Source organism: Cervus elaphus, chromosome 11 (genome assembly GCF_910594005.1).
Source record: "Cervus elaphus chromosome 11, mCerEla1.1, whole genome shotgun sequence".
NCBI lineage: Eukaryota > Metazoa > Chordata > Mammalia > Artiodactyla > Cervidae > Cervus > Cervus elaphus.
In genome coordinates, this window is record NC_057825.1 from 88,713,597 (window position 1) to 88,738,041 (window position 24,445).

General features: G+C 46.4%; 2 protein-coding genes across 4 annotated transcripts in view; one reads left to right on the forward strand and one right to left on the reverse strand.

Moving 5' to 3' along the window:
• The window catches only part of XDH (xanthine dehydrogenase), a 59,923-nt gene extending 51,608 nt beyond the window's left edge, over positions 1 to 8,315 (forward strand). For all 3 annotated transcript variants that reach the window (XM_043918320.1, XM_043918318.1, XM_043918319.1), the window contains exons 32-36: positions 1,781 to 1,895; positions 2,535 to 2,600; positions 4,220 to 4,408; positions 5,905 to 6,081; positions 7,672 to 8,315. In XM_043918320.1, coding sequence (XP_043774255.1) covers positions 1,781 to 1,895; positions 2,535 to 2,600; positions 4,220 to 4,408; positions 5,905 to 6,081; positions 7,672 to 7,722 — 598 coding nt within the window. In that variant the 3' untranslated portion in view covers positions 7,723 to 8,315. The remainder of the gene's footprint in view (positions 1 to 1,780; positions 1,896 to 2,534; positions 2,601 to 4,219; positions 4,409 to 5,904; positions 6,082 to 7,671) is intronic.
• Positions 8,316 to 18,666: 10,351 nt separating this feature from the next.
• On the reverse strand, positions 18,667 to 23,131 carry FAM136A (family with sequence similarity 136 member A). The gene is made up of 3 exons (XM_043918321.1): positions 22,981 to 23,131; positions 21,980 to 22,120; positions 18,667 to 20,166 (listed from the first exon to the last, which is right to left on the reverse strand). The coding sequence occupies exons 1-3, from the start codon at positions 23,107 to 23,109 to the stop codon at positions 19,978 to 19,980; spliced, it is 459 nt and encodes a 152-aa protein (XP_043774256.1). The 5' UTR covers positions 23,110 to 23,131; the 3' UTR covers positions 18,667 to 19,977.
• Positions 23,132 to 24,445: the final 1,314 nt, after the last annotated feature.

The following is a 24,445-nucleotide window of genomic DNA, read 5'->3' on the forward strand; positions in this document are numbered from 1 at the left end:
CCTGAAATACGTGAGCTTACCAAACGATGTGCCAAAAGCATGAGCTATCATATCGAAAGACCTCTGTTCTAGTTCTGGTCTTAAAGTGTACTATTCCACTTGGGGAGTCACTGGTCCCTCTTTGAACTTGTCTCCTCTTTTATGACATAATGGGCCCATCAGCAGCCATGCCCCTCAGCACTCTCCTGTAAGAATCAGGGGCGTCTGGTGTTCTGAGGGTTACCCACATGTGTTGCTGTGTGCTCTGGGTCAGATTGCTTTAACAGGCTCTTCTGCAAAAGAAAGAGAGGAGGATCTAGAGCACGTGGTCTTGTTACAAAATGCAGAGTAGAACATAAAATGAGATTTAGAAAAAACTGTCTTCTGAAACTTGAAAATTCAGTGAGACCCTGTTTCAGCAGAGGCCCTGCCTGTCTCATCTAGAAGCTGTGAAAAGAAATGATCATATTTACTGTTAGCCATAATGTTTTAGCTTTCTCTGGGAAATCTATCTAGGACCTTTTCTTTCACGGATCAGTGGACGTGGAAAATAGTTCAATGTTTGCTTTAAAAGGTCTTATGTGAAAATTTATAAATATATAGACTATATATGTAATATAAATACATACATGTATTTTTTAGAGCAAAGCAGTGTTTTGCCAATGCTCCCTGGTTGTGTAATATTTGACCTACACACACACAAACCAATGAAGATTTTCTCATAAGTTCCTATTTCATTGTTAGAGTTGATAGAACTGGAGTTTTATCAGGGAACACCCAGATGAACTTGATGAGATTAGAGGTCAAAGAACATGGCCATCTCTCGGGAGAAGCCTTTTCCCTCAGTCCTGTATTGGTTTTGTTTTCGTGCAAATTCTTATCGCATCAGCTCACATTATTCTTTCTGTGTAAGGTATAGAATAGCTCAGGTGTAGAGTGCTATAAACAGAGAATACACACACACAACCAATGTAACTCATGCAAAATTGGAATCATAGTATAAGATATTCAGGATTGAAAAAAAATGTCACATTGATACTTGGCAGAAAACAACAAAATTCTGTAAAGCAGTTATCCTTCAGTTAAAATAAATTAAAAAAAAAAAAAAAAAGAAATGAACCAAGTCTAAAACCTAACACCAAATGCTGGAATAAACTTACTAGTAAATTTTTAAAAAGGAATAGAAAAAAGAAAAGAAAAAGAAGGTAAAAAAAAATTTGCTTTTTTTAAATAACCCTTTGCTCAAATCATCTGTTAAAACTTAGGAGGGGTCCGTAGATGAAGAATAATAACAGGTGGCTGCACCCATGTTGGCACGGGTTACTGATCTTGTTACCTTTCACCTTGAGAAAGGTGAGAAGCCCCAGGTGCGCTTGTATGAATAGCCCAGGAGCCAGCCCAGAAGGAACCTTTGGTTCTGAGATCTTGAATTATAATTCAGTAGATCCTTTGAAGTGTGATTTCCACGTCCTTCATGAGCTCAGGCAATCCTGTCACCTCTGTTTCTACCACATAGAGGCCAGCATGCTGGGACCCTGCACTGCTCAGCTCTGCAGAATGATTCATATGAAGGCCGTTGGCAAAATGGAGCAGCGACAAGGGGCAAGATGCTCGGGCGTGTAGGGGTTTCACGGACACGTTCAAAGTGTTCAGAACTCACGGGCTTTTTAAAGAACAGCTGAATAAAAAATAAAGCCTTTAGGGTCTTAAGATTTTATGGGACAAACTGTTTGTATGTGTATGAGTTGGGAGGGGGGACATGTTCATCTTATTCATATGCGATGTTTTCTCTTCTCCCCAGGACACCCAACCTTGGCTACAGTTTTGAGACCAACTCAGGGAATGCCTTCCACTATTTCACCTATGGGGTGGCTTGCTCAGAAGTGGAAATTGACTGCTTGACAGGGGATCATAAGGTGAGAAGTTTGCAAAACTTTACTATGGAGGGTAAAAGAGAAACATCTAAAACTGTAATACAAAGAGCAGAGGAATGAACTTTCTGGTTGGGAAAATTATGTGCTAAATCATGACTTGGCAAACTTCCTGTAAAAAGCCAGAAAATAAATATTTTAGATTTTCTGGGCCACAGAGACTTTGCTTCAGTTATTCCACTCTATCTTGTAGTGTGAAAACAGATAGGAATGTATGCAAAGAAATGAGCGTGAATGTGTTCCCACAATATGTAATTTATGCACCTGGAATGTGAATTTCATATTGTTTTCATGTCACAACATATTCTTTTTATTTTTGTCAGTCATTTAAAAACATGAAAACCATTATTAGCTCACAAGTTCCACAAAAGCAGGGGATGGGCTGGGTTTAGCCCATGGAATGTAAGCCTTCCTTACATGATCGATCTGGGCTCAGGTTCAAAGCCCCAGGAACCTGGGGGCCTGCCCTTCCTACTCACACTGCTGCCTGAGGGTGCCTGGAGCTCTCTGCTTGGGAGGGAACTATACAGGTTGTTCTTAATAACCTAAGGGTTGCCACGACCCACCTATCATTCCATACATCCCTTTCTTCTCAAACTGCTTTTGTTTTGCTATCCATTCTAGAACCTCCGCACAGACATCGTCATGGATGTTGGCTCTAGTCTGAACCCTGCCATCGATATTGGACAAGTAAGATTCCTGGGGGGCCGGTGGTGAGGGACTTGGCCACTGATGTGTCCCACTGCCTGCTAGGATCCCTGGCCACAGCGTCTCACCCGCTGTTATTTTTAAGGAGGTCTGAGCATGGTGCCAAGTGAGTCCCCCCGAGAGTGGGATTTAGTGGATGAGAGTCCACCCAATTCCTGAGGCAGAAGAGAAATCGACATGGATAAACCTGAAAAGGGCATTCACACAGCAGAAAGCAAGATGATGGGCAATGGGAACATTAAATGTTCAAACACACACGTATATGCATGCACACACATAGGCACATGCATAGTTTGAGAGGGAGCACGGGAGGGGGAGTGAAGATTGAGTATGGGTTCAATGTGCAGGCAGTGGGGTCTCAGGGCAGAGGCATCTTCTCCCTCTTTATTCCTCCTCCACTGAGGATGGCTGTTGTACTCTAGCAAGTAAATGCTACCGAGCCTGGGGTGGTGGAGGGTCCTGGGAGCAAAAGACACAGGTTCCAGCAAGAGGAATAAAGGAATGGCTGGAAGAAAACCACTTTGGAAAAATATGAGAGCATTGAGCAGAGCAGGTAGAACAGAGTCAGAGGGAGGAATCAAGAACCGAGGTATTGAACATGCGGTAGAAAATGTTCGTTGTATTTCCCAAACCTGGACAATCACTGAGTATATAGAAACTTAGTCATAAATCTGTTTTTTAAGTCATGGAACAACCGTGTGGGGAGCCCCTCCTATGGGCAGGCAGTGAGCTTGGCATAGCAGACAGAGAGATGCTCAGCGTCTGGTCTCCCTCTGAACACACTTGTTTAGCTGTGATGGTGCCACATACCATGATTCTGAGCAGTGAGGCTGGGAGAGCAGACACGTGGGCCAGCAGAGCATGGCACGTGCTGTTCAAGAGCCCTGTGAGCTGCAGCAGGGGCCGTCTTCTCCCAGAGGGCAGGCAGGACTGGGAGTTCAAAAAGCCTGCAGTCTACTAACCAAGAAAATCCTGTCTTATGCTGTGTGCTCAGTCGCTCAGTCGTGTCCCACTCTGCAACCCCGTGGACTGTAGGCTGCCAGGCTCCTCTGTCCATGGGGATTCTCCAAACAAGAATACTGGAATGAGTTGCCATGCCCTCCTCCAGGGGATCTTCGCAACCCAGGGACTGAACCTGTCTTGTGGGGCTGCCCCAAAGTGCCTGGTCCCTCTCAGTACACGGGGGGTAGTGGTCCCCTGAGGGACACCCTCAGCCACCATTACCCCACAAGCTCACTTCTCAGCTCTGGGCTACCATTTCTCCTGTGGCATCATGGAAGGAACATCTGCATCAGTCCTGAAGTAGGTTTCGTGGGAAATCATGCCTACCACCGCATGTCCCCATCCTGGAGCCTCTGACAAGTTCTGAAACTGATTTCCGTGTCCGTGCATTTGCTCTGCCTACACCAGTGCTGGCAAAGGCCCAGATCTGTTATCCCAGGTTGGGGCAAGGAGCTGGGGAAGGAAGCAGTGGGGGGCTGTTTTCAGCTTCTCTCCAGTCCCCTGGGCAGGTGGGGCTTGGTGCCTGCTGTGGGAAGCAGCACCTGTCTTTGGATGGGGGGCGGGAGGCAGGGTGGCCATGATTTCTGTCTGTCCTGCAGGTGGAAGGGGCGTTTGTCCAGGGCCTGGGCCTCTTCACCCTGGAGGAGCTACACTACTCCCCCGAGGGGAGCCTGCACACCCGCGGCCCCAGCACCTACAAGATCCCCGCGTTTGGCAGCATCCCCACAGAGTTCAGGGTGTCCCTGCTTCGCGACTGCCCCAACAAGAAGGCCATCTATGCCTCCAAGGTACCGTTGCCCTGGGTCTGTGCTGCCTTCCCGTCTGCACTTTGGGAAACCACCCACCATGTGGGTCTGCAGGGAGCTCGCATGGAAGAGAGAGGGAGGGGCCTGACCAGAGCCTAAGGGCTGGGGGTGGGGTGAGGGGGCGGTGAGCAGACCCGCCTGGGAGCATAGGGCACGGGGTTGAGGATGACACCACCCCCGGTCATTTAAGCCAGCTTTCGGGGTGCACTCAGAGGGATTCCTTAGTTCAGTCTTATAGGTCAAGCCCTGACCTACCCCCACGTCTCTGGCGTGCATCCCTGAGGCTTGGTCCCAGAGATGCTCTGACAGGTCCTGCACCCCTGTCGACTCATGAGGACCAGCCCATTCCCCGGTGCACACACTTTCACTTCCTCAATGACCGCCACTAGACCTTAGGGCTTGATCAGCATGCCTGGATGGTTATAACTACCCTCTGTTTCCTCCATGTCCCCAATAAGTATGAAAAACAGTTAATTAAAATTCATTAAACTGATTGGTACCATTGTTGGTCTAAGAAGGAAGACAGATAATTACTTGTAATCAATGAGACATATCTCAGTTTACTTTCCTGCGGGAGGGCCTGGGACACTTGTGGTCCTTGCCATCAGCTCTCACACTTTAGCATGCGTTGGGTCACTGGGGGCTCAAGATAAAAAAGGTAGCTCCATGGGACTCACCCTTACAAATTTTGATTCGGTAGGTATGGGGTAGGGTCCTTAAACCTGCATTTAAAAAAAGATTTTATTTATATTTGGCTGCCTTGTGTTTTTGTTTCTGCGTGGGCTTTCTCTCATTGCGGAAAATGGAGGCTGCTCTCTACCTGCAGTGCCCGGGCTCTAGAGGACAGGGTCAGTGACTGTGTTGCATGGGCTTAGTTGCCCCTCAGCATAAATGATCTTCCCAAATCAGGGATGGAACCCGTGTCCCCTGCATTGGCGGGTGGATTCTTACCAACTGGACCACAAGGGAAGCCCAGGCCTGCATTTTTAACAAGTCTCCCTGCTGACTCTGCTATGGGCAGTCTCTGATCTATGCTTTGGGGGATGAAAGCATCTTTGCTAGAAAATAGTTTCCATCCTGTTGGTCATGATGCCTCTGTTTCAGCAACTTGTTAAGTATAATTATGGTGACTGTAAATATTGGTGAGAGTTGCAGGTAGATTATTCCCTGAGGTTTATTGCTATGAGGAAAGGGTCAGATTTTTTTTTGTCTGTAAAATGTAATGCTTTATACAACTTTTAATCGTCCATTATATTCACATGGTGTCATCAGAGAAAATCACACAGTGAAATTTAGAAGACATGTGCCCACAGGAGGAATCATTTATTAGACTGTGCTCAGCCCCTGTTTAATTTTGAGCTCCTGCCTTGCTCTGTGTGGCCGAGTGCTGGCTGGGGTCCCGGGGTCTCCAGCCCTGCAGTTGTGGAGGCTGGGCCCTCCCCTGATTCCCTGCCCGTGCTCTGCTCTTGTCCACTCAGGCGGTCGGGGAGCCGCCTCTCTTCCTGGGCGCCTCCATCTTCTTTGCCATCAAGGATGCCATCCGCGCGGCTCGCGCTCAGCACACAGCCGGTAACGCGAAGAAGCTCTTCCGGCTGGATAGCCCCGCCACCCCGGAGAAGATCCGCAACGCCTGCGTGGACAAGTTCACCACCCTGGTACGGGGGCCCCGCAATCCAGGGAGGTGGGGCCACAGGCCGGGGAAGTTCTGCTGCAGAGGCAGGGCTGAGATGTTAGGCTGTCTCTCAGCCTTCCTGTATGTTAGGTTGGGAAGCCATGGGTCCACACCGCCTGCTGCCATGAGGCGCCGCCTCCAACTTGCAGGAAGATAACAAGAATCACCTTAAAGCTTCAGCTTGGGCTGGGCCTCCTGAGAGGAAGGAGGCTGTGTGATGCACTTATCGCCCACTGATTTCATTATTTCCATAAAGATGAGGGTAATGGATAAAACTCCAGAAGAGCCTGATCTTTAGTGTCCACCAGTGGCATTTCTGAGACCCTTCTTTGTTAAAGACACTGTGAGGTACTAAGGAGATGGAGAGGGAAAAAAATGAATTTGTGAGATGGAGCACATTTGTTCTGTGATGACCCTGTGCCATGCTGATACCGGGGATGCGTAGGTGCCCTGGAAGACATTGCAGCCTTTTCGGACACCAGCTGATTGCCCTGTGTGGTGACTGGTTACTGCCTTGGAGGTGTGTGTAGCAGTGAACTCGATGGTCTCTGGAATCATTTGGGGAGGTCCCTGTGTGTGATACTTGTGGGGGACAGTGCCTGGTGAAAGGAGACTGTGCCAGGACAGATTTGTCCACTGTCGGAGCCTCAGAAGCAGCCCTGTCTCTGAGCTGGGCTGAGTGAGCCTTGCACTCACTCTCCAATGGCTTTTGCAGCCTCTGTTGAGTTAGCAGAACCAGATTCTTCCCAACACCCAAGTTGGATCTCCTCCTGGGCATTTGATAGGAAATGTGATAATTTTGGGTTTCAGAGGGGGAAGGTACAGGAGAGTCCCTGGGGGCAGGCAGATCTGCAGTCAGCACAGAGGGTGAGAGAGGCGGAGGGGTCTCCAGTCAGGCGGCCCTTCAGGTTTTGCAATAGCTTTAGCTTCAGGGTGAGACACAAACAGACCATATGCGGGGCTCCCAGGCAGCAAGGATGCCTACAACTGTGCAGCAACCTCGCTGTAGCCCAGACCCTTCCCACCATGGCCTCGGGGCTGACAGTAACCCAAACCCACCTCCTCTGAGAGGAGAGCTGCTGCATGGTTCCCAGTAAGCTCACAGAAATTGCAGAGGTAGCTCCTTGCAAACCATCTGATGCAGAAGTCAGTGATCTGATGAGCCCCTCCCTCTGAGGCCCCGGACTCAAGCAATGATTCTAACCCAAGTGCCTTAGCTATGCTGCAACACAGCAGTGATTTAAAATCCCTGCTACGGATTTTCATGAGCAGCTGATCCATGAACCAGCTGGGCTTTTGAAGGACTGTGAGTGCCTTGTGAGAAAGGACCACTTCTGTATCTGGTCATCCCTGTATCCCCAGAGTCTGCCACAGTGCTTGACACATGGAAACATACAGTGAAGATTAATGAATGACCAGGATATTACGGGGTCCTGCCCTGGAGGCGTTCCCCACAGCCGGGACTGCAGAGTGGTGTTTGGTCTTGGGGTGGTGGTTGGCAGTGATGGGATGTGGCACAGAGCCCTGAGCTGTAGGAAGACCCTTCAATCAGTTCTCCATTGTTCCTTCCTAGTGTGTCACTTGTGTACCAGAAAACTGTAAACCCTGGTCTCTGAGGGTCTGAAGAAGAAGCCCCACAGGAGTCTTCTTATGCTACCCTGGGGATTCCATGGAAGGTGGAACTTGCCCTGCAGAACATGAATCTGCGAAAGTCTCAGGATGACAGAGGTGTTATTCCTCAGGATGGTGGTTGGAAGAACATTGAATGGATTGGAAGATTTTGATAAAAATATGATTTATAATCATGATGATGAGCAAATTCAAAACTACTAGGCCCAAATGGCTAATAGGCAATTAGCATCATTTCATGTCTGTTTTTTTTTTTTCTTCTTTTTTTTTTTTCATGTCTGTTTTAATCACGTATTTGAAATAGGTGTAGGAAGTATTTGTGCTGTGTCCTAACTCCCTGGACAGCTTGTATACGCTTAAGTGTTGACAGCGTCTTTCCTTCAAAGAAGATTCTCACATGCCTCCAGAAGCTTAAAACAGAGTTACTCTAAGTCTGTGTGTCTTCCTCAAAAAGCTTTTCCTTTGATTCAATAAACATCATATTATAACCTCAGATCCACACTCAGATTTGCAATGGGACAGCGGGGTGCAATTCAAACCTCTGACCACTTCATTGGAGAGAATAAAGAGAGAAATTCATTACTTGAATTGTCTTCATTTAAAAAAAAATTTTTTTTTATTTACTTATTTGGCTGTACTGAGTCTTGGTTGTGATACAGAGGATCTTTTAGTTGCTGCGTGTGGGATCTAGTCCCCTAACCAGGGATCGAACCCAGGTTCCCTGCATTGAGAGTGCAGTCTTAGGACCACCAGGAAAGTCCCATGAATTTAATCTTCTTAAGTTGCATAAAGTAAGATTAATCCATAAAAGCAAAAGCCAACCAACCCACTTATTCAGTACCTACAATGTGCTGGTTTCTTCCTCTTCCTCTGTGCTTTAAGGAATGATCGGGCTTAAAAATCTTCAACTGAAGCCAGTAGTTCCCATCTAGAAAGGAGGCTACTCGAACTAAAGTCAGCTGGAGAAAAAACAGCCAAGGACCCTGAGTTCTCATCTCAGCTGTTTGTCTTTGTGACCTTAGACTGCCACTTCCCTTTTCTGTGCTTCATTTTACTGCAAAATGAAAGGATTGGACTGGAATACTCTCTTAAGGTCTCCTTCAGATCCAAAAGCCTATAAATATATGACCTGAAAACGCCAGTTATTTATGAGATCTGCAGGGCTTAGAGACATGACTCCTTTACTATGATGTGCTGTCTGGGTTTAGATTCCCCCAAGTTGAAAAGAGAACAGGAGAAAGGCAGGTGTTCCCTCTGCTGGCTCTGACGGGTGATTTCATCACTCTCTGGTGCTGATGGACAGAGTCGCCAGGTCATGTGCCTTCACTCTGTGAATATCCAATGTTCTACTGGATGGGGTCCATGGTTCTGGCCTGGAAGGACTGTGGAAACCGTGCATTGGAGCCCGGTTCTTGATGTTACTAGTAAATGAAACTGTCTGCTGGTTGGCACGTGAGAAATGCTTATTAATCATCATCATGACAGATGCTGACATCTGCCATATATTAACTGGTCTGCATTGCTAGGGAATGCACATACCAAACTCACACGTGCACACACATACACACATGCACTTCCCTACAAAATACCTTTCCTCTGAATATTCTGGATTGTTTACAGCGTGGTTAAAACTGAAGCACTTTAGAAATAACACCAGTATTTGCACTGAGATCTGCACAGGTCTGTTTCATTGGTTTTCTGGAACATTCTATCAGGGTATGGTTAGGGTATAGGACTTGGCCTGAAACTGAGACAGGTCAGCTGTTAATAGTGAGGCTATCAGGGCTGAACAATGACCGTGAATTCCCTTCTGAGCTTAGGAACAGAGGCAAGGCAGGGTGGTCGTGAAAATCAAACAGGCAAGCGCTCTGTGAGCTATAAGTCACTGTGCAGTTCCAAGCCATTGCCCTCCTCAGACACCTGGCCTTGGCTTGCTGTCTTCCTCTGTAAACCGCTTCACCTTGAGGCTCCGTGGGCCTGGGATGCCAGCATTGCCTGCAGTATCACACGGCAGCCGGCAGGGGGCGGTGGAAGACCAGACGTGAGACCATGCCGTCCAGGGGGCCCAGCAGCATGGCCATCTGCTATGGGTTAGATTCTAGGCAGCGTATTTAGTGTCTCAGAGTAGGCCGGACACCTTCAAAGTTCTCTTCAAGAGCCGGATTGGAAGCTGACTTAGGGTGTCTGACAAAAATCTCAAAGGAGCTCAGAAGGCGGGGGTCAGCTGCGGGAGTCTGCGCTTCCGGTAAACCGCTGGCGGGGCGGGGCAGGCCTTACTTTCTTAGTATCTGCAACTTGCCAGGTGCTGGTTTTCACATTTTGCTCGTACGTGTGTGCTCAGCCGTGTCTGATTCTTTGTGACCCCATGGACTGTAACCCACCAGGCTCCTCTCTGCATGGGATTTTCCAGGCAAGAATACTGGAGTGGGTTGCCATTTCCTCTTCCAGGGGCTCGTCTGGACCCAGGGATTGCACCTGAGTCTCCTGCATCTCCTGAATTGGTAGGTGGATTCTTTACCTCTGAACCACCTGGGAAGCCGTTTTACTTATGAAATCTCATTTAATCATCCCAGTGGCCTTGGGAGGTAGCACTTTAATCTCTGTAACAACATGAAAAAGAAGTCCTACCCATAGCTGTGCAGAGGGATTACTCATGGGCATTGACTCCTGGAAAACAGGCTGCGACTGGGCCATGCGACTGGGGAGAAACCTGGCGTATACTGGGTGTCGCTCTGCCTGTCAGAGTGGACCCATGCTACCCTGGCTCCCAGAGGTTGGTGGAGGCCCCCGAATGCCTATCTATTCATCTGTACTTTGGGCAGCTAGGACTCTCACGATGACTTGGCCAAGTTGTGGACTGTTGTCAGAGGCAGCTGAAAACTTCCTTCTACTCCAGTTAAGGTGGCTGGGAAGCCAGGACAGGAGGACAGGATGGATGGAGGTTGTAGGAGGAACTCCGGGCAAGGGATAAGGGCAGAAGTTGTCCTAGCTGATTGATTTACAACTGGGAACATCCCTGAGCCCATGATATTTTTATCTTTAGTGGAGGGGGAGCCTGGACCATTCCTGCCGCTGCCTATTTTAGGTCCTGGGACAAAGCTCTTTGGAACACACAGCTTCCTTGATCTGCTGAGGCTTGAAGTCACCCTGGGGCCCCCAGGCTCAGGGACTTGTCCTTGTCTTTGTTCTGGTTTGGGGGAGAGCATGATCCCAAGGCAGGAGACAGATCCTGGGACAATTGTGTCACCTGATACAGAGCAGCCCACCAGAGGGAATGGAAATGTCATGAACTACCCAGAGGGTTTGGGCGTCATCTCTGTCCTAGAATGGGCCTGGCCCTGACCTTGCACAGTCCTCTAGACCAATTCACATCCTAGAACTGGAAGGGCCCTGGGAGCCATCAGACTCAAGCTTTTTGTTTAAGAGCTGAGAATCATAAACCCTGAGAGGGTAACTAATTTGTCTAAGGTCCCACAGCCCTTTCGTGAGAGAGACAGGCTTATGACAAGACTGCCTGAATCCTGGTCCAGGTGCTTTAAACTAAATCACCCACTAGTGGAGTGAGCCTTAGGCAACCTCAGATTGTGGGGGACATGCTAGAAATCTAGTCGTGTGGGTGGGAAGAAGATATGGAGAGCTTGGAGCCCAGGACAGCCCTGTGGCTGGAAGGGACTCATACCTCACTCATCTGTGCTCTAGGATAGGATGCTGCAACGGGAATCCTTCTGAAGCCCTCCAGGTGGGACCAAACAGTGTGAAACATCCCCTTGTTCCAAATGAGGGCCTAAGTAACCCATGCGAGACTTGCAGGAGGGATGGCTGAAACTGACTTTGCTGCTTTTAGCTCATGACCTACCTTAGGGATTCAAGAAATGAAATAGAGAGTTTGAGAGACTGGAGGGAAAGGATGTCTGAAGATCTTTGAAGAGGGCAAGATGTATGTCCTCTGTTGAAGAGAAGGGAAGGAGGGAGGAAGGAGGAGAGAAAGAGAGGAAGATTGTGTGTGAGGCAGGGTTTCCCCTCACTAGGCCAGGAGAGGGGGAGCTTCACAGGGTGCACTCAGAGACCCAATCCTGAGAGCTGCTTGAGAGGCTGTGTTTGGATCAGCCCAAGGCACAGAGCAGCAAGGAGAAGGGGATGAGAGCGAGTTACATGTCCTCCAGTGTTCGGGCAAGGATACCAGTTGTGGCCACACTGGAGGGAGCCACCCATGAGGACTGCCTGGAGGGGGAGATGTAATCCCATCCGAGGGAGGGACCATTTTATGCCCAGGATCAACTTGCTCCAGTGGCCATGAGAAATGCTCTCACATCCCTGCCTGCCTCCTCTGTTCCAACCTGACCTCCTCTACCACGCTCCTCACTCCCAGCACAGATCTCTCACCAGGGAGGAAGGTGGCAGGGCTCTCCACTGTGCCTCTGTGATGGCTGGTGCCCGACACCTGGAATCTCTCACTCAGAAATCTTCCCTGAGAGAGAGCCCTGAATGCTGGGGGAGGAGGCTTAGGGGCAGCGGTGCCCAGGCTTCTCCACTTACTCTGATGTGCTCAGAACATCAGCCCAGCAGCACAGAGTGTGTTTCTGGGAATCCGGCAGCTTGTGGCTTGCGGCCCCCTCCCCCTGCCTCCCCATCTCCATCACAGCCTAGCTGGAGTGGGGACCGGGGTCCTTCCTCTGTGCAGCCGGTTGTCCTAATCAAGTGTTGAACTGACCCATGTGTGGGCCCTGTGTTCTTCCCATGAGATGTGGATTCCCTGGGGTCCCCCTGGCTGTGTGCTGTGCTGGGGGGGAGGCTGGACTGAGCACCCGTCCTGGGCAGTGGCACCAACATGCCTCAGGCAGCACTTGGCTGTTTAGGAACTGAGGGTGGGCAGGCCAGTTAGCTCCTCTGAACCTCCCTCTTTTCATCTGTAAAATAAGCTTGGATAATCATACCACTCCTGCAAGAAATTATTGTTTCCAAATGGACACCCATGAGGTCTCTATCTCAGCATGGGAAATTGCCGTTCCTGCAACAAAATTATAAATGAAGGCATTCAACTTTAATACCTGCTTCCAGTCCTTTATCAAACCAATATAATTATTTCATGCTATAGTTTCTTAAAGCATTTCTATGTATTGAGACAATTACACAAAAGTGTATCTGATTATAAACACAACCCTCAAAACATGACTAATAGACCAGACCAAGGTATCGTCCTATGATTCTGTGAGAAAAAACACAGATATATCCAAAACACTTTTCATGAAATAGCTCTTCTTTTCCATGACTGCAACCAGAACTAAATACTGTGTATAGAAATTACTTGTGGTGATTAAAGCATTTGAGAATCTAGACTGATCATTAACATCTTACTGAGACAAACTCTGTATGTAAACTCTGTGAAAATAAGTTCCTATAATGGGCCGATGGAAACCTCTAGGAAGGCTTTGTCAGTTACTCATCCACCCAGCTTCATCCACTCATTTAGCTATTCATTTGTTCCTTTATTCAAGAAGAATAAAATGGTTTCTATTTAAAATAAGTATTTGGTTATCTATCTGCCTGTGACACTCTTTTCCTATAACATATATTTAAATTTAAGATGGTTCTCTTATTTTATTTAAATATAGATATTTCCATTACTTTATATTGTTCCAATTATTAAGCAACTCCTTCAGTTCCACAATAACTCTTCTATCTGCTCAATAAAGCTGGGGCGAAACGGTGTAAACCACATTCTTGCTCTGTCTGCGCCCTCTGCTACAGTCTGCCAGGAGAGGGCGACCGTGGGGCTTGGAGGAGGAGAATGGAGGTGTGCTCCATTCTATTAATACTTGCTTCTTTTCTAAAAATTAAGTTTATTTTTAAATGAAACAAAGATGGATATTTTTAATGATAAAAGGTACAATTCACAAAGAAGACAGACATCATAAAACCATTTGACACCTAACAACAAAGAAACAGAGATACCTAAAGCAAAAATCAGAAGAAATAGAAGGGAAAAGAAAAAAATACAATCATAGTGAGACATATTAACATTTCTCTGAGAATATTTTACCAAGTGTATAAAAAATAAGAATAGGAGCATCTTGAATGATGCATTAATAATTTAAATTAATAGATTTCTACTTATATTAATTTATATTAATCTTACATCCTATATAAATATATTTAAAGTTTTGTCTCTCATACATTGTTATCAGAAGTCCATAGGACATTTAGAAAAACTGGAAATAATATAAACATTATTAAATTTCAAAATGGAATTTTTTTGCTGTGATTCAGTTATACATATGCCATATATTATTTTTTAAATTATTTTTCATTATATGTTACTACCAGACATTGACTATGGCTCCCTGTGCTATACAGTAAACCTCTGTTGCTTGTTCCATATTTTTTTTTAAATTAGAGATCTAGCATCCTATTCACACTAAGTCAAACAGTGGAATCAAAATGTCATAAATTTTTTAGTTAGGCAAAAAGTCATGTTTTCTAAAATATATATATTATACATATTATTTACATACAAGAGCTTTTCTACTATGCTTGGCAAAGACATGAGAAAGAACATCAAAAAAAAAAAAGAAGAAGAGATGAAGAAATTGGAAAACATGAATTAAGTGAAATGGGAGCGCTGAATATGAGATGGAAGAAGTGACGCAATCTAGATAAAAGTAAAAGATCCTCATACAGTCCAGTTGTTTTTAAACATGGCTGCTCATTAGAAACATTTCTGGTGAAAAAAAGCGATACCTGGGCATCTGTATTTTTCAAAAAATTCCAAGATAATTCTGATATGCATTTGGATTTTAAAAAGTGATTACAGATTTTTCTATTAAATGGTAGTTTTGGTGATATAGAATTCTATTATTTTTCTGTTGACCAATCATGATACAATGGTTTTAAGTGAGTAATAGTTACATAATCACAATAGTAAAAGATGTTTATCAGTTTTCACAATCAATAGCCAGACCAAAAATAAAAGATAGTTATAGTTGCAAGCCATAGTGGGAACATGATTATCATAACAATATAAAATAATTACATACAATTTGGGGGGTCAAGTAGACTGATGTGATGAGTAGAAGTGCATACATGCACATGTTTTCATCTGCTCAGCTGGTCTATATCTTTTGGTTGGTGCATTTAAGGTAATTATCAATATATATGATACTATTACTGCTTTTTAAATTGTTCTGGATTTATTTTCTGTAGGCAGCTCTCTTCCTTCTCGTTTCCTGCCGAGAGAAGTTCCTATAGCATTTGTTGTAAAGCTGGTTTGGTGGTGCTGAATTCTCTTACCTTTAGCTTGTCTGGAAAGCTTTTGATCTCTCCATCAAATCTGAAGGAGAGTCTTGCTGGGTAGAGTATTCTTGGTTGTAGATTCTTCCCTTTCATCACTAAATATATCATGCCATTCCCTCTGGCTTGTAGAGTTTCTGTTGAGAAATCAGCTGAGAGCCTGATGGGAGTTCCCTTGTATATTGTCATTTTTCCCTTGTTGCTTTTAATATTTTATTTCTGCCTTTAATGTTTGTCAGTTTAATTACTATGGGTTTCAGTGTGTTCCTCCTTGGGTTTATCCTGCCTGGGACTCTGTGCCTCCTGGACTTGGTTGACTATTTCCTTTCCCAGTTAGGGAAGTTTACAGCTATTGTCTCTTTAAATGCTTTCTCAGGTCCTCTCTCTCTCCTTCTGGGACCCCTATAATGCAAATGTTGATGCATTTAATGTTGTCCCAGAGGTCTCAGGTTGTCTTCATTTCTTTTCCTTTTTCTTCTATATTCTGTTCTGTGGCAGTGATTTCCACCGTTCTGTTCTCCAGATCATTTATCTGTTCTTCTGCCTCAGTTATTCTGCTATTGATTCCTTCTAGTGTATCTCTTGTTTGTTCTTTAGTTCTTCTAGGTCTTTGGTAAACATTTCTTGCATTTTCTCAATCTTTGCCTCCACTCTTTTTCCAAGATCCTGAACCATCTTCACTATCAGTATTCTGAATTCTTTCTCCAGAAGGTTGCCTATCTCCACTTCATTTAGGTGTTTTACTGAGGCTTTATCTTGTCCCTTCATCAGTGATGTAACTTTCTGCTTGTTCATGCTGATTCAGTTCAGTTCAGTCACTCAGTTGTGTCCGACTCTTTGCAACCCCATGGAATGCAGCACGCCAGGCCTCCCTGTCCATCACCAACTCCCGGGGTTTGCTAAAACTCATGTCCATTGAGCTGGTGGTGCCGTCCAGCCATCTCCTCCTCTGTCGTCCCCTTCCCCAGATTTGTCTACCTGTCGTCCCTTCTCATTTTCTTATGCTGTCAGTATCCATCATCCATCAGCTCTTCTTTTCTATAGTCACAAATATTTCTAGGTCCATTTTTCAATTCTTCATTGTCACAGCAATTCATCTTATTAAACAATAACCAGCCATACAAGTTGTGAAACATCCTTTCCAAGAAAAATTTAGCAGTCTACATATGAGATATGTGCTACTCCCTAGAAGGAAAATAAAAGATGAATAAGGCTCAGATGCTGCCCCGAGTGGGCTTCCCAGGTGGCACTGGTGGTAAAGAACCCACCTGCCAATGCAGGAGATGTAAGAGATGTGGGTTTGATCCCTGGGTTGGGAAGATCCCCTGGAGGAAGGCATGGCAGCCCACTCCAGTATTCTTGCCTGGAGAATCCCGTGGGCAGAAGAACCTGGCGGGGTAGTCCATAGAGTCACAAGGAGTCGGACAGGACTGAAGTGACTGCCCTGAGTATCACATCATCTAGTAGGAGAAATATGACGTATGTCAATAACCATAATTATATGACCCAGGTGGACCATGGCAATGGCTGAAGAGGCTCGGGGGCAGAATGCTCTGAGACTTAACAGTGGACACATCTATAGATGGAGAAACCAGAGAAGGCTTCATGGAAGTGGTATTTGTATGAATCATGGTGCTAAAGGATGGTATGTTTCCTATTGCTTCCATAACAAATTACCACAAATTTAGTGCGTTAAAACTACATTTGCTAATGTACAGCATGGTGACAATAGTTAATCATACTGTCCTACATATTGGAGTTGCCAAGAGTTATCATCACACAGTTCTGTAGGTCAGCTATGTGTGGCGCTGCAGGGTCCTTCGCTTAGTTGTACAGGGTCACAATCAAGGTGTTGGCAGGGCTGTGTTCCTTTCTGGAGGCTCCTTAGATGCATCTGCTTTCAAATTGTCAGCTGGATTCAGTTCCTTGTTGTGGTAGGACCGAGGTCCTGATTCCTTGCCAGCTGTCAGCTGGGGGTCTGTGTTTGCTCCTAGCAGCCACTTCCCTCCTCACACCTTCCATGTGCCCCATATCCACCCCCCAGCAGTGGGGGTTGAATCCTCTCATGCTTTGAAACTAACTTCTACCTCATCTCTTCTGACCTCAGCTAGGGAAATTGATTAAATCAGGCCCACTTAGGTAATCCAGGCTCAGTTCAGTTCAGTTCAGTCGCTCAGTCGTGTCCGATTCTTTGCGACCCCACGAATCGCAGCACGCCAGCCCTCCCTGCTCATCACCAACACTCGGAGTCCACTCAAACTCATGCCCATCGAGTCGGTGATGCCATCTAGCCATCTCATCCTCTGTCAGCCCCTTCTCCCCCTGCCCCCAATCCCTCCCAGCATCAGGGTCTTTTCCAATGAGCCAACTCTTCGCATGAGGTGGCCAAAGTACTGGAGTTTCAGCTTCAGCATCAGTCCTTCCAATGAACACCCAGGACTGATCTCCTTTAGGATGGACTGGTTGGATCTCCTTGCAGTCCAAGGGACTCTCAAGAGTCTTCTCCAACACCACAGTTCAAAAGCATCAATTCTTCAGCGCTCAGCTTTCTTCACAGTCCAACTCTCACATCCATACATGACCACTGGAAAAACCATAGCCTTGACTAGACAGACCTTTGTTGGCAAAGTAATGTCTCTGCTTTTTAATATGCTATCTAGGTTGGTCATAACTTTCCTTCCAAGGAGTAAGCGTCTTTTAATTTCATGGCTGCAATCACCATCTGCAGTGATTTTGGAGCCCAAAAAAATAAAGTCTGACATTGTTTCCACTGTTTCCCCATCTATTTGCCATGAAGTGATGGGACCAGATGCCATGATCTTAGTTTTCTGAAAGTTGAGCTTTAATACAACTTTTTCACTTCCCTGGTGGCTCAGACGGTAAAGCGTCTGCCTACAATGTGGGAAATCCAGGTTCAATCCCTGGGTCGGGAAGATCTCCTGGAGAAGGGAATGGCAACCCACTCCAGTATTCTTGCCTCCCCTCCCCCCCAAAAAAATGGGCTCAAAGAAATCCACCCATTTTCAGGCCTGTAACCTAATTAACATCTGCGAAGTCCCTAGTGCCTTGCAAGGCAGTGTATTTACAGGATCCAGGGATTAGGGTGAGCACATCTTTGGAGAGCACTTATCCTGCCTGCCTCTAATGCGTAGAAGTTACATATGCTGGGCGTGGCCAGAGGGCTCTTCAGGCAGAGGAAATGGAAAGGATGAACCTTGGAGGCCAGAGACCTCCTGCAAGGAGCCGTGAGAACAGCCAGCTTTTCTCCTGAGGTGTAACCTTGTCTTCTGAAGGGTAGGATATGTGAACTCTTGGGTAGAGTAACAGCCTCTGAATGAGAATAAGGCAAACACAGACAACTGACAGAGGGGCATGGGACGTGCAGGGCCACCTGCCTAGTTCCACGGTGGAACCGCGAGACCTGATGTGCATATTGAATTTTTCAGCGTTCCAGTTTGTCTTTTTACATTAACAGACTTACATTCGCAGTGTTCTAGTGTGTCCTCAAAGTTCTCATCTATAAGCACCTGGACTGTAACATATTTTTCACTCCCTGGGACATCTTAAATTTATTTCACACATTACAAAGAGAAGTATCCTGACAAAGTTGTATATTCACTGTCCAGATATAAGGGAAAAAACACAATAGTGAAAGAAAATTAAGTCTTATTTATTTTGAAAACCAAACCACTAGGAAAATATATCACAGTCTTGAAACAGCAAACAGACATTATCATTTCAAGTACTAAGTTGGTAAAAAAAAACAAGGTCCTTATCAAAATGATAAGAGGCCAGAACTGGGGCAAGAACAACACATGTAGCAAAGGCCCTGGCAAAAGTGGTATTTGGTAATGGAGGGCAGTCCCTTTATCGCTCTAAAGGAGCCACAGTTCATCCCCGAGTTGCTTACTTTTCCTCCGTTGACTTTTTTGTTGCCAGGGGATTGTCTCAACAAAGCTCTGTTATTTCAGGGGGCAAAGTAAGCAACACTGGGTTTAGGCTTTCATTCTGTTTCATGAAAAACAGATTTTTCCAAAGCCCATACTTCACAACCCTCTTATTTAAGTAGCTAATAGTTCCTCTTTCACTGTTCGTTCCTGAATATGAGCATATAATACTGTCAAAATCCTGCTTCCGTTCAAGGCCGAGTGTCACTGTAAGATTGTCTTGTCGCTTGGCTGATTCTGCTGCAGGCGGCCTCAGGGCCCACCATGGCTGCCAGTGAGAGGGAACACTTGCTTCCCTTACCAGTGTGATATCGCTTCTTACATTTTTGCGGGGTCTCCAGGCTGAATGATGTAATGTGTGAGAATTTTAAGAAACACACATCCACATCTTGATGGAGAAATGAGTACCTGCAGGGAACCTTTCAAAGTTTTTATCCGAACTGCCTCTCCCAGCTTTACATCTTAACGTCATGCCCTTGTCTATAAAAGAAAAACAAGCAAAACAAACCCCCTAAAGCCCCCTGCCCCTTTTGACATTAGTGACTGCATGGATTTTATTAGTTTGTGGAAAATGTTGTAGTGATCCTTCTGGTGAACAGCAGGTGGGCAACAAATAGAAACACCTCTTTTCATACTCCACTAGACCATAAGCAGGTTACATGAACCTGCCGGCCTCTTGGTATCTGTGCAGTAGGAGAATCTGGTACCTTGGAGGGCCCTGGTTTGGGACAAGGGAGACTCCCTATTGGCAGGAGAAGTACTTGCCACATGAAATTCAGGCTCACAACAAACCTCCTGTGCTATCTGTGACCCAAATTTTAGCACCATTTTTTTCCCATTTCACTTTCTAGGATTGAAACACAAAGGAACCAGCATCCAGAGGAAAGAAACAAAGGCCTTAGACTTGCTGCCATCCTTAATTTCCTCATTCCTTAACTCTCCTTAAAAGACCCAAATCCCCATTCCTCCTTTTAAATCGATTCCTGCCCTCAGCCCTGATGGCCACTAGCAGACAGCTATTTCCCCATTGATGAGAGTGACTCCTTCATCTTCCTGGTCATGGTTGGGATGAGGTTCATGTGGTCATCCACACACTTGGTCACGCAGGTCTCCAGCTGCCGCTTCACCTGAAGCTCCTTACTCCCTGCATCTATCGAATCTCTGGCCTTGTCATTGCAATACATAGTGCACCGGGCCAGGCGGTCCTGTGGCAAGAAGGAAAAGGGTAGAAAAACTGAAAGGTTGACCTTTATCTGCCAAGTGCTTATCATGTGCCACGGTCTATACTACATGTTTTGGCTTGACGTGTATTATCTGGATCAATTAAAGGGACACTATAGTGGAACTGACCAAGATTGTCCTGATTAAAACAGAGGGTGGCACCATGAGGGCCCAGACAAAGCATTACTAGAAAGCAGCTGAATGACCGAATAAATTGTAAGAAGTCCCTTCCAGGAATCAAGAAGGAACTAGAGGCTACTGTTACTCAACACAGACTTTCAAACAACTTGATTTTATAAGATCTGTCATAGCTACAGAGAAATACTCAATTCAACAAATATTTATTGAGCTTCTACTATGTGCTAGGGACTCCACTGTTGGGGAATACAGCAATGAGTGAAACAGGTAAAGCTCTTTCTTTCACTGAACTGATATTCCAGTGGAGGGAGATGGACAAACAAATAAGTGAAGACGTTGGGGAACAGCTGAATATATGAATCTGGATAAGGAGTGAAACTGGTCTAAAGATATGAATGCAGGAGTTGTCAGCATATAAATATTTGCTATGAGACTACAGAACTAGATTGAGGTCCAAGCATAACCCTGGGCACTCCAGTCCTCTTCAGAGGTTGGAGAGAGTAAAAAACACAGTAAATGAGAACAAGAAAGGAACTGGGGGTCAGGGGGGTGGGAAACAACACAACCAGGAGAGTGAGCTATCCTATCCTGGTGGCCAAATGAATATTTTTAAAGAAGGGGGAGAGCGATCCACTGTGTCAATGATGCAGGTAGACTGAGTAAGATGAGGAATGAGAAATGTCCATTGGATTCAGCCCCATGGAGGGGAGTGGCAAGAGTGGGCCTGGCACAATGGATAAGTAAGTCTGATTACAGGACTGAACAATGAATGGAAGAGAAAGTTGTACAGTAATTCAAGAAGCAAACTTTGAAAGACCTGTAAAATAAAGTGTCAAACACAAAGAAACCCTTTGGAGTTTCATGATCTTGGAGAAGTTCTCCTTTTACAGTGCCAGTCATTTTGAAGAATTTTATATAGAATATAAAAATGTTTCACATTGGATATAAATTTGTCCACATGAACAGAATCCCAGGCTATGAAATACTGATTCAGAAGTGGGCCCTCTTTCACCCAGGTTTCAGGAAAGTATACCCAGAGGAAGGGAGTAAAAGGAAGCTGAGGACACCCTTTGCTTCTCCAGAGAGAAATATGGGGCAGGGTTGGGGAAGAGGAGGCTCTAAATGACCTGAGAGAGGCTTGCGAGTCAGGCATCAATGAGTCAACAAAAATAATGCTTCATGTAAAGGACTGCTCCTTAGTGACAGGAGCTGCCCTCTGGATACAGCAAGTAGGGGCATCCTGGGTGGGAAAACCCATAAAACGATGGTAGGATCTTGCTCTAATATGTACCTTTTAAAGACTGGCTTATTCCACTCTCCTGGGGATTCTGCTATTGTAAGAATGAAATAACATATTTTTATACTGTACATTTTATACTGTACAGTATACATATATTTGATGTTTATGGGGAAAAAAAAAGCATAAGGCTCTTGGTCATGAATTCCCTTTTGCATTGTTTCTATGGGAAATTCTTACAGCACTCAACCTCTAGGACTTTTTCCAAAATTTTAAACCCTGTAAAGACTAGCTGGACATAGGCCTGTCACAGATGTTAACAAAGAAACAAGACACTAAAGCCAAGAATTCTGAACCAATGCTTGTCATCTGCAAAAGAGCAACACCTAGGGCTGAAGTGGTCTGACTGGGGTATTCCTCACCTGGAACTTCTCCAACTCGCTGGTCACCAGGGCCTGGGCTTGAGCCAGCGGTGCATGGCAGCGCTCAATGCACTGGTGGACTTGCTGCATGGACGCATGGCTTTCCTCACAGCAGGCGGCGCTGCACCGGAACATAAGGCCCTGTGGGGGGAGGGCAGAGATGACCACCGCCGAGTGCATCAGAGGCTAGCAGGCGCGTCACACCTGCACCTCTCCTTAGAACAGACACCAAGAGCTTAAACCCACGACCGGAAACATTATCCTCGGTACCTAGCAATGTTTCATTGCTGCTAGCTCACTGACGGTTGTCGAACCGAAAGCTGGGTGGACAAGGAGGGTGGCGGAGGATGAGATGGAGCCAAGTTCTGAGAACCAGGTGCCTAAACCACAGGGTTCAGAGGTCAGCGATCTAGTAACCATCCACCAGGGGGCAACTGGTCCACCGACTCCAGGGTCACCTTTACAAGCGAAACCCACCAGGCGGCTAGGGAGGTGGGATCAACAGCCGCCCAACCTTCAGGGAATCAAAGCGGAACAGCATGTAAGGCAGTGCTGCGTGAGCCGAGGATGGCCAGGCCATTGAGGAGGCCGAGCACCGTCGCCTTTCCGGTCCTTCACCTTGGCGGTGCTCTCTGGACGGGCTCTGGCTGCTCACCTGCGAAGCGGCCGCGCAAGACGGGCAGGTGGGGGAGGCTGAACACCTTACTCCAGGGGGTTTCTCAACCCTGGCGAGGGGACACCCCCTCCCCCGCCTGGCCTGGGGGGCAAACGGCCTTGCGCGTGGCGAGGGCGCACAGATTTCATTCGCTCAGCCGAAGCTCCAGTTCTAAGAGGGACCAGTGCTTCCAAGGACGCAGCGACGATCCCAGGGACACCCCGACCCGGGTCTGCAGGCTGGGAGGCAGTGGTGCGGAAGGATCCTGAGGCGGCTGCGGAAAGGCGCAGAAAATCCCGGACCGTACTCGCTCCCCCCGACCCCGGGTCGGCTCCCGCCCCGCTACCTGCATCTTCCGGATATTCTCCCTCTCCAGACTCTTCACCATGGAGTCCACCGCCTCCTGCACCCGGAGTTGCTGCTGCAGCTCCGCCATGGCGACCCGCGCGGTTCCCGGCTGCGCCGGCGCCCACATGGACTCCCGCGCACGGGCCCGCCCCCTCGTCGCCACTTCCCGGGTCACCGCGCGCGCCCTTCCCCGGCCCACGCCGCCCCCTAGCGTCCGAGAGGAGTAACTGCACCCCTGGCTGCCCGCTCCCGCCGCGCTCTGGGGTCCCGCCCCCGGCGTCCCCGCCCACCCCGCGAGCGTCTTTACTAGGTCTGCGCACGTCTGTTAGTGCCAAACGGTTTTTTCTCTCCTTACCTGTCTGGGTCCCTGTTCCCCTCTCTTACTTAAAGTTCTTTAAATTCATTTTTGTTTATTTTTTAAAAACTGAAGTAAAGTAATTCTCAAAATTCTCCAAGCCAGACTTCAACAGTACGTGAACCATGAACTTCCAGATGTTCAAGCTGGATTTAGAAAAGGCAGAGGAACCAGAGATCAAATTGCCAAAATCCGTTGGATCATAGAAAAAGGAAGAGAATTCCAGAAAAACATCTACTTCTGCTTTATTGACTTTGCCAAAGCCTTTGACTGTGTGGATCACAACAAACTGAAGACTTCTGAAACAGATGGGAATACCAGACCACCTGACCTGCCTCCTGAGAAATATGTATGTAGGTCAAGAAGCAACAGTTATAACTGTACATGGGACAACAGACTGGTTCCAAATCAGTAAAGGCTGTGTATTGTCACCCTGCTTATTTAACTTATATGCAGAGTACATTATGAGAACTGCTGGGCTGGATGAAGCACAAGCTGGAATCAAGATTGCTGGGAAAAATATCAATACCCTCAGATATGCAGATGACCCCTCCGTTATGGCAGAAAGCAAAGAAGAACTAAAGAGCCTCTTGATGAAAGTGAAAGAGGAGGGTGAAAAAGTTGGCTTAAAACTCAACATTCAGAAAACTAAGATCATGACATCTGGTCCCATCCCTTCATGGCAAATAGATGGGAAACAATGGAAACAGTGTCAGACTTTATTTTCTTGGGCTCCAAAATCACTGCAGATAGTGACTGCAGCCTTGAAACTAAAAGACACTTGATCCTTGGAAGAAAAGCTATGACCAACCTAGACAGCATATTAAAAAGCAGAGACATTACTTTGCCAACGAAGATCTGTCTAGTCAAAGCTATGGTTTTTCCAGTAATCATGTATGGATGTGAGAGTTGGACTATAAAGAAAGCTGAGCACCAAAGAATTGATGCTTTTGAACCGTGGAGTTGGAGAAGACTCTTGAGAGTCCCTTGGACTGTAAGGAGATCCATCGAGTCCATCCTAAAGAAAATCAGTCCTGAATATTATTCACTGGAAGGACTGATGTTGAAGCTGAAACTGCAATACTTTGGCCACCTGATGTGGAGAACT

Coding starts and splice junctions, on each gene's coding strand:
- FAM136A (XM_043918321.1), bottom strand. CDS start 23,109: ATGTGGGCGCCGGCGCAGCCGGGAACCGCGCGGGTCGCCATGGCGGAG. Junction 22,121..22,980: donor AGAATATCCGGAAGATGCAG/GTAGCGGGGCGG, acceptor CTCCCCCCACAG/GGCCTTATGTTCCGGTGCAG. Junction 20,167..21,979: donor GCGAGTTGGAGAAGTTCCAG/GTGAGGAATACC, acceptor TTCTTGCCACAG/GACCGCCTGGCCCGGTGCAC.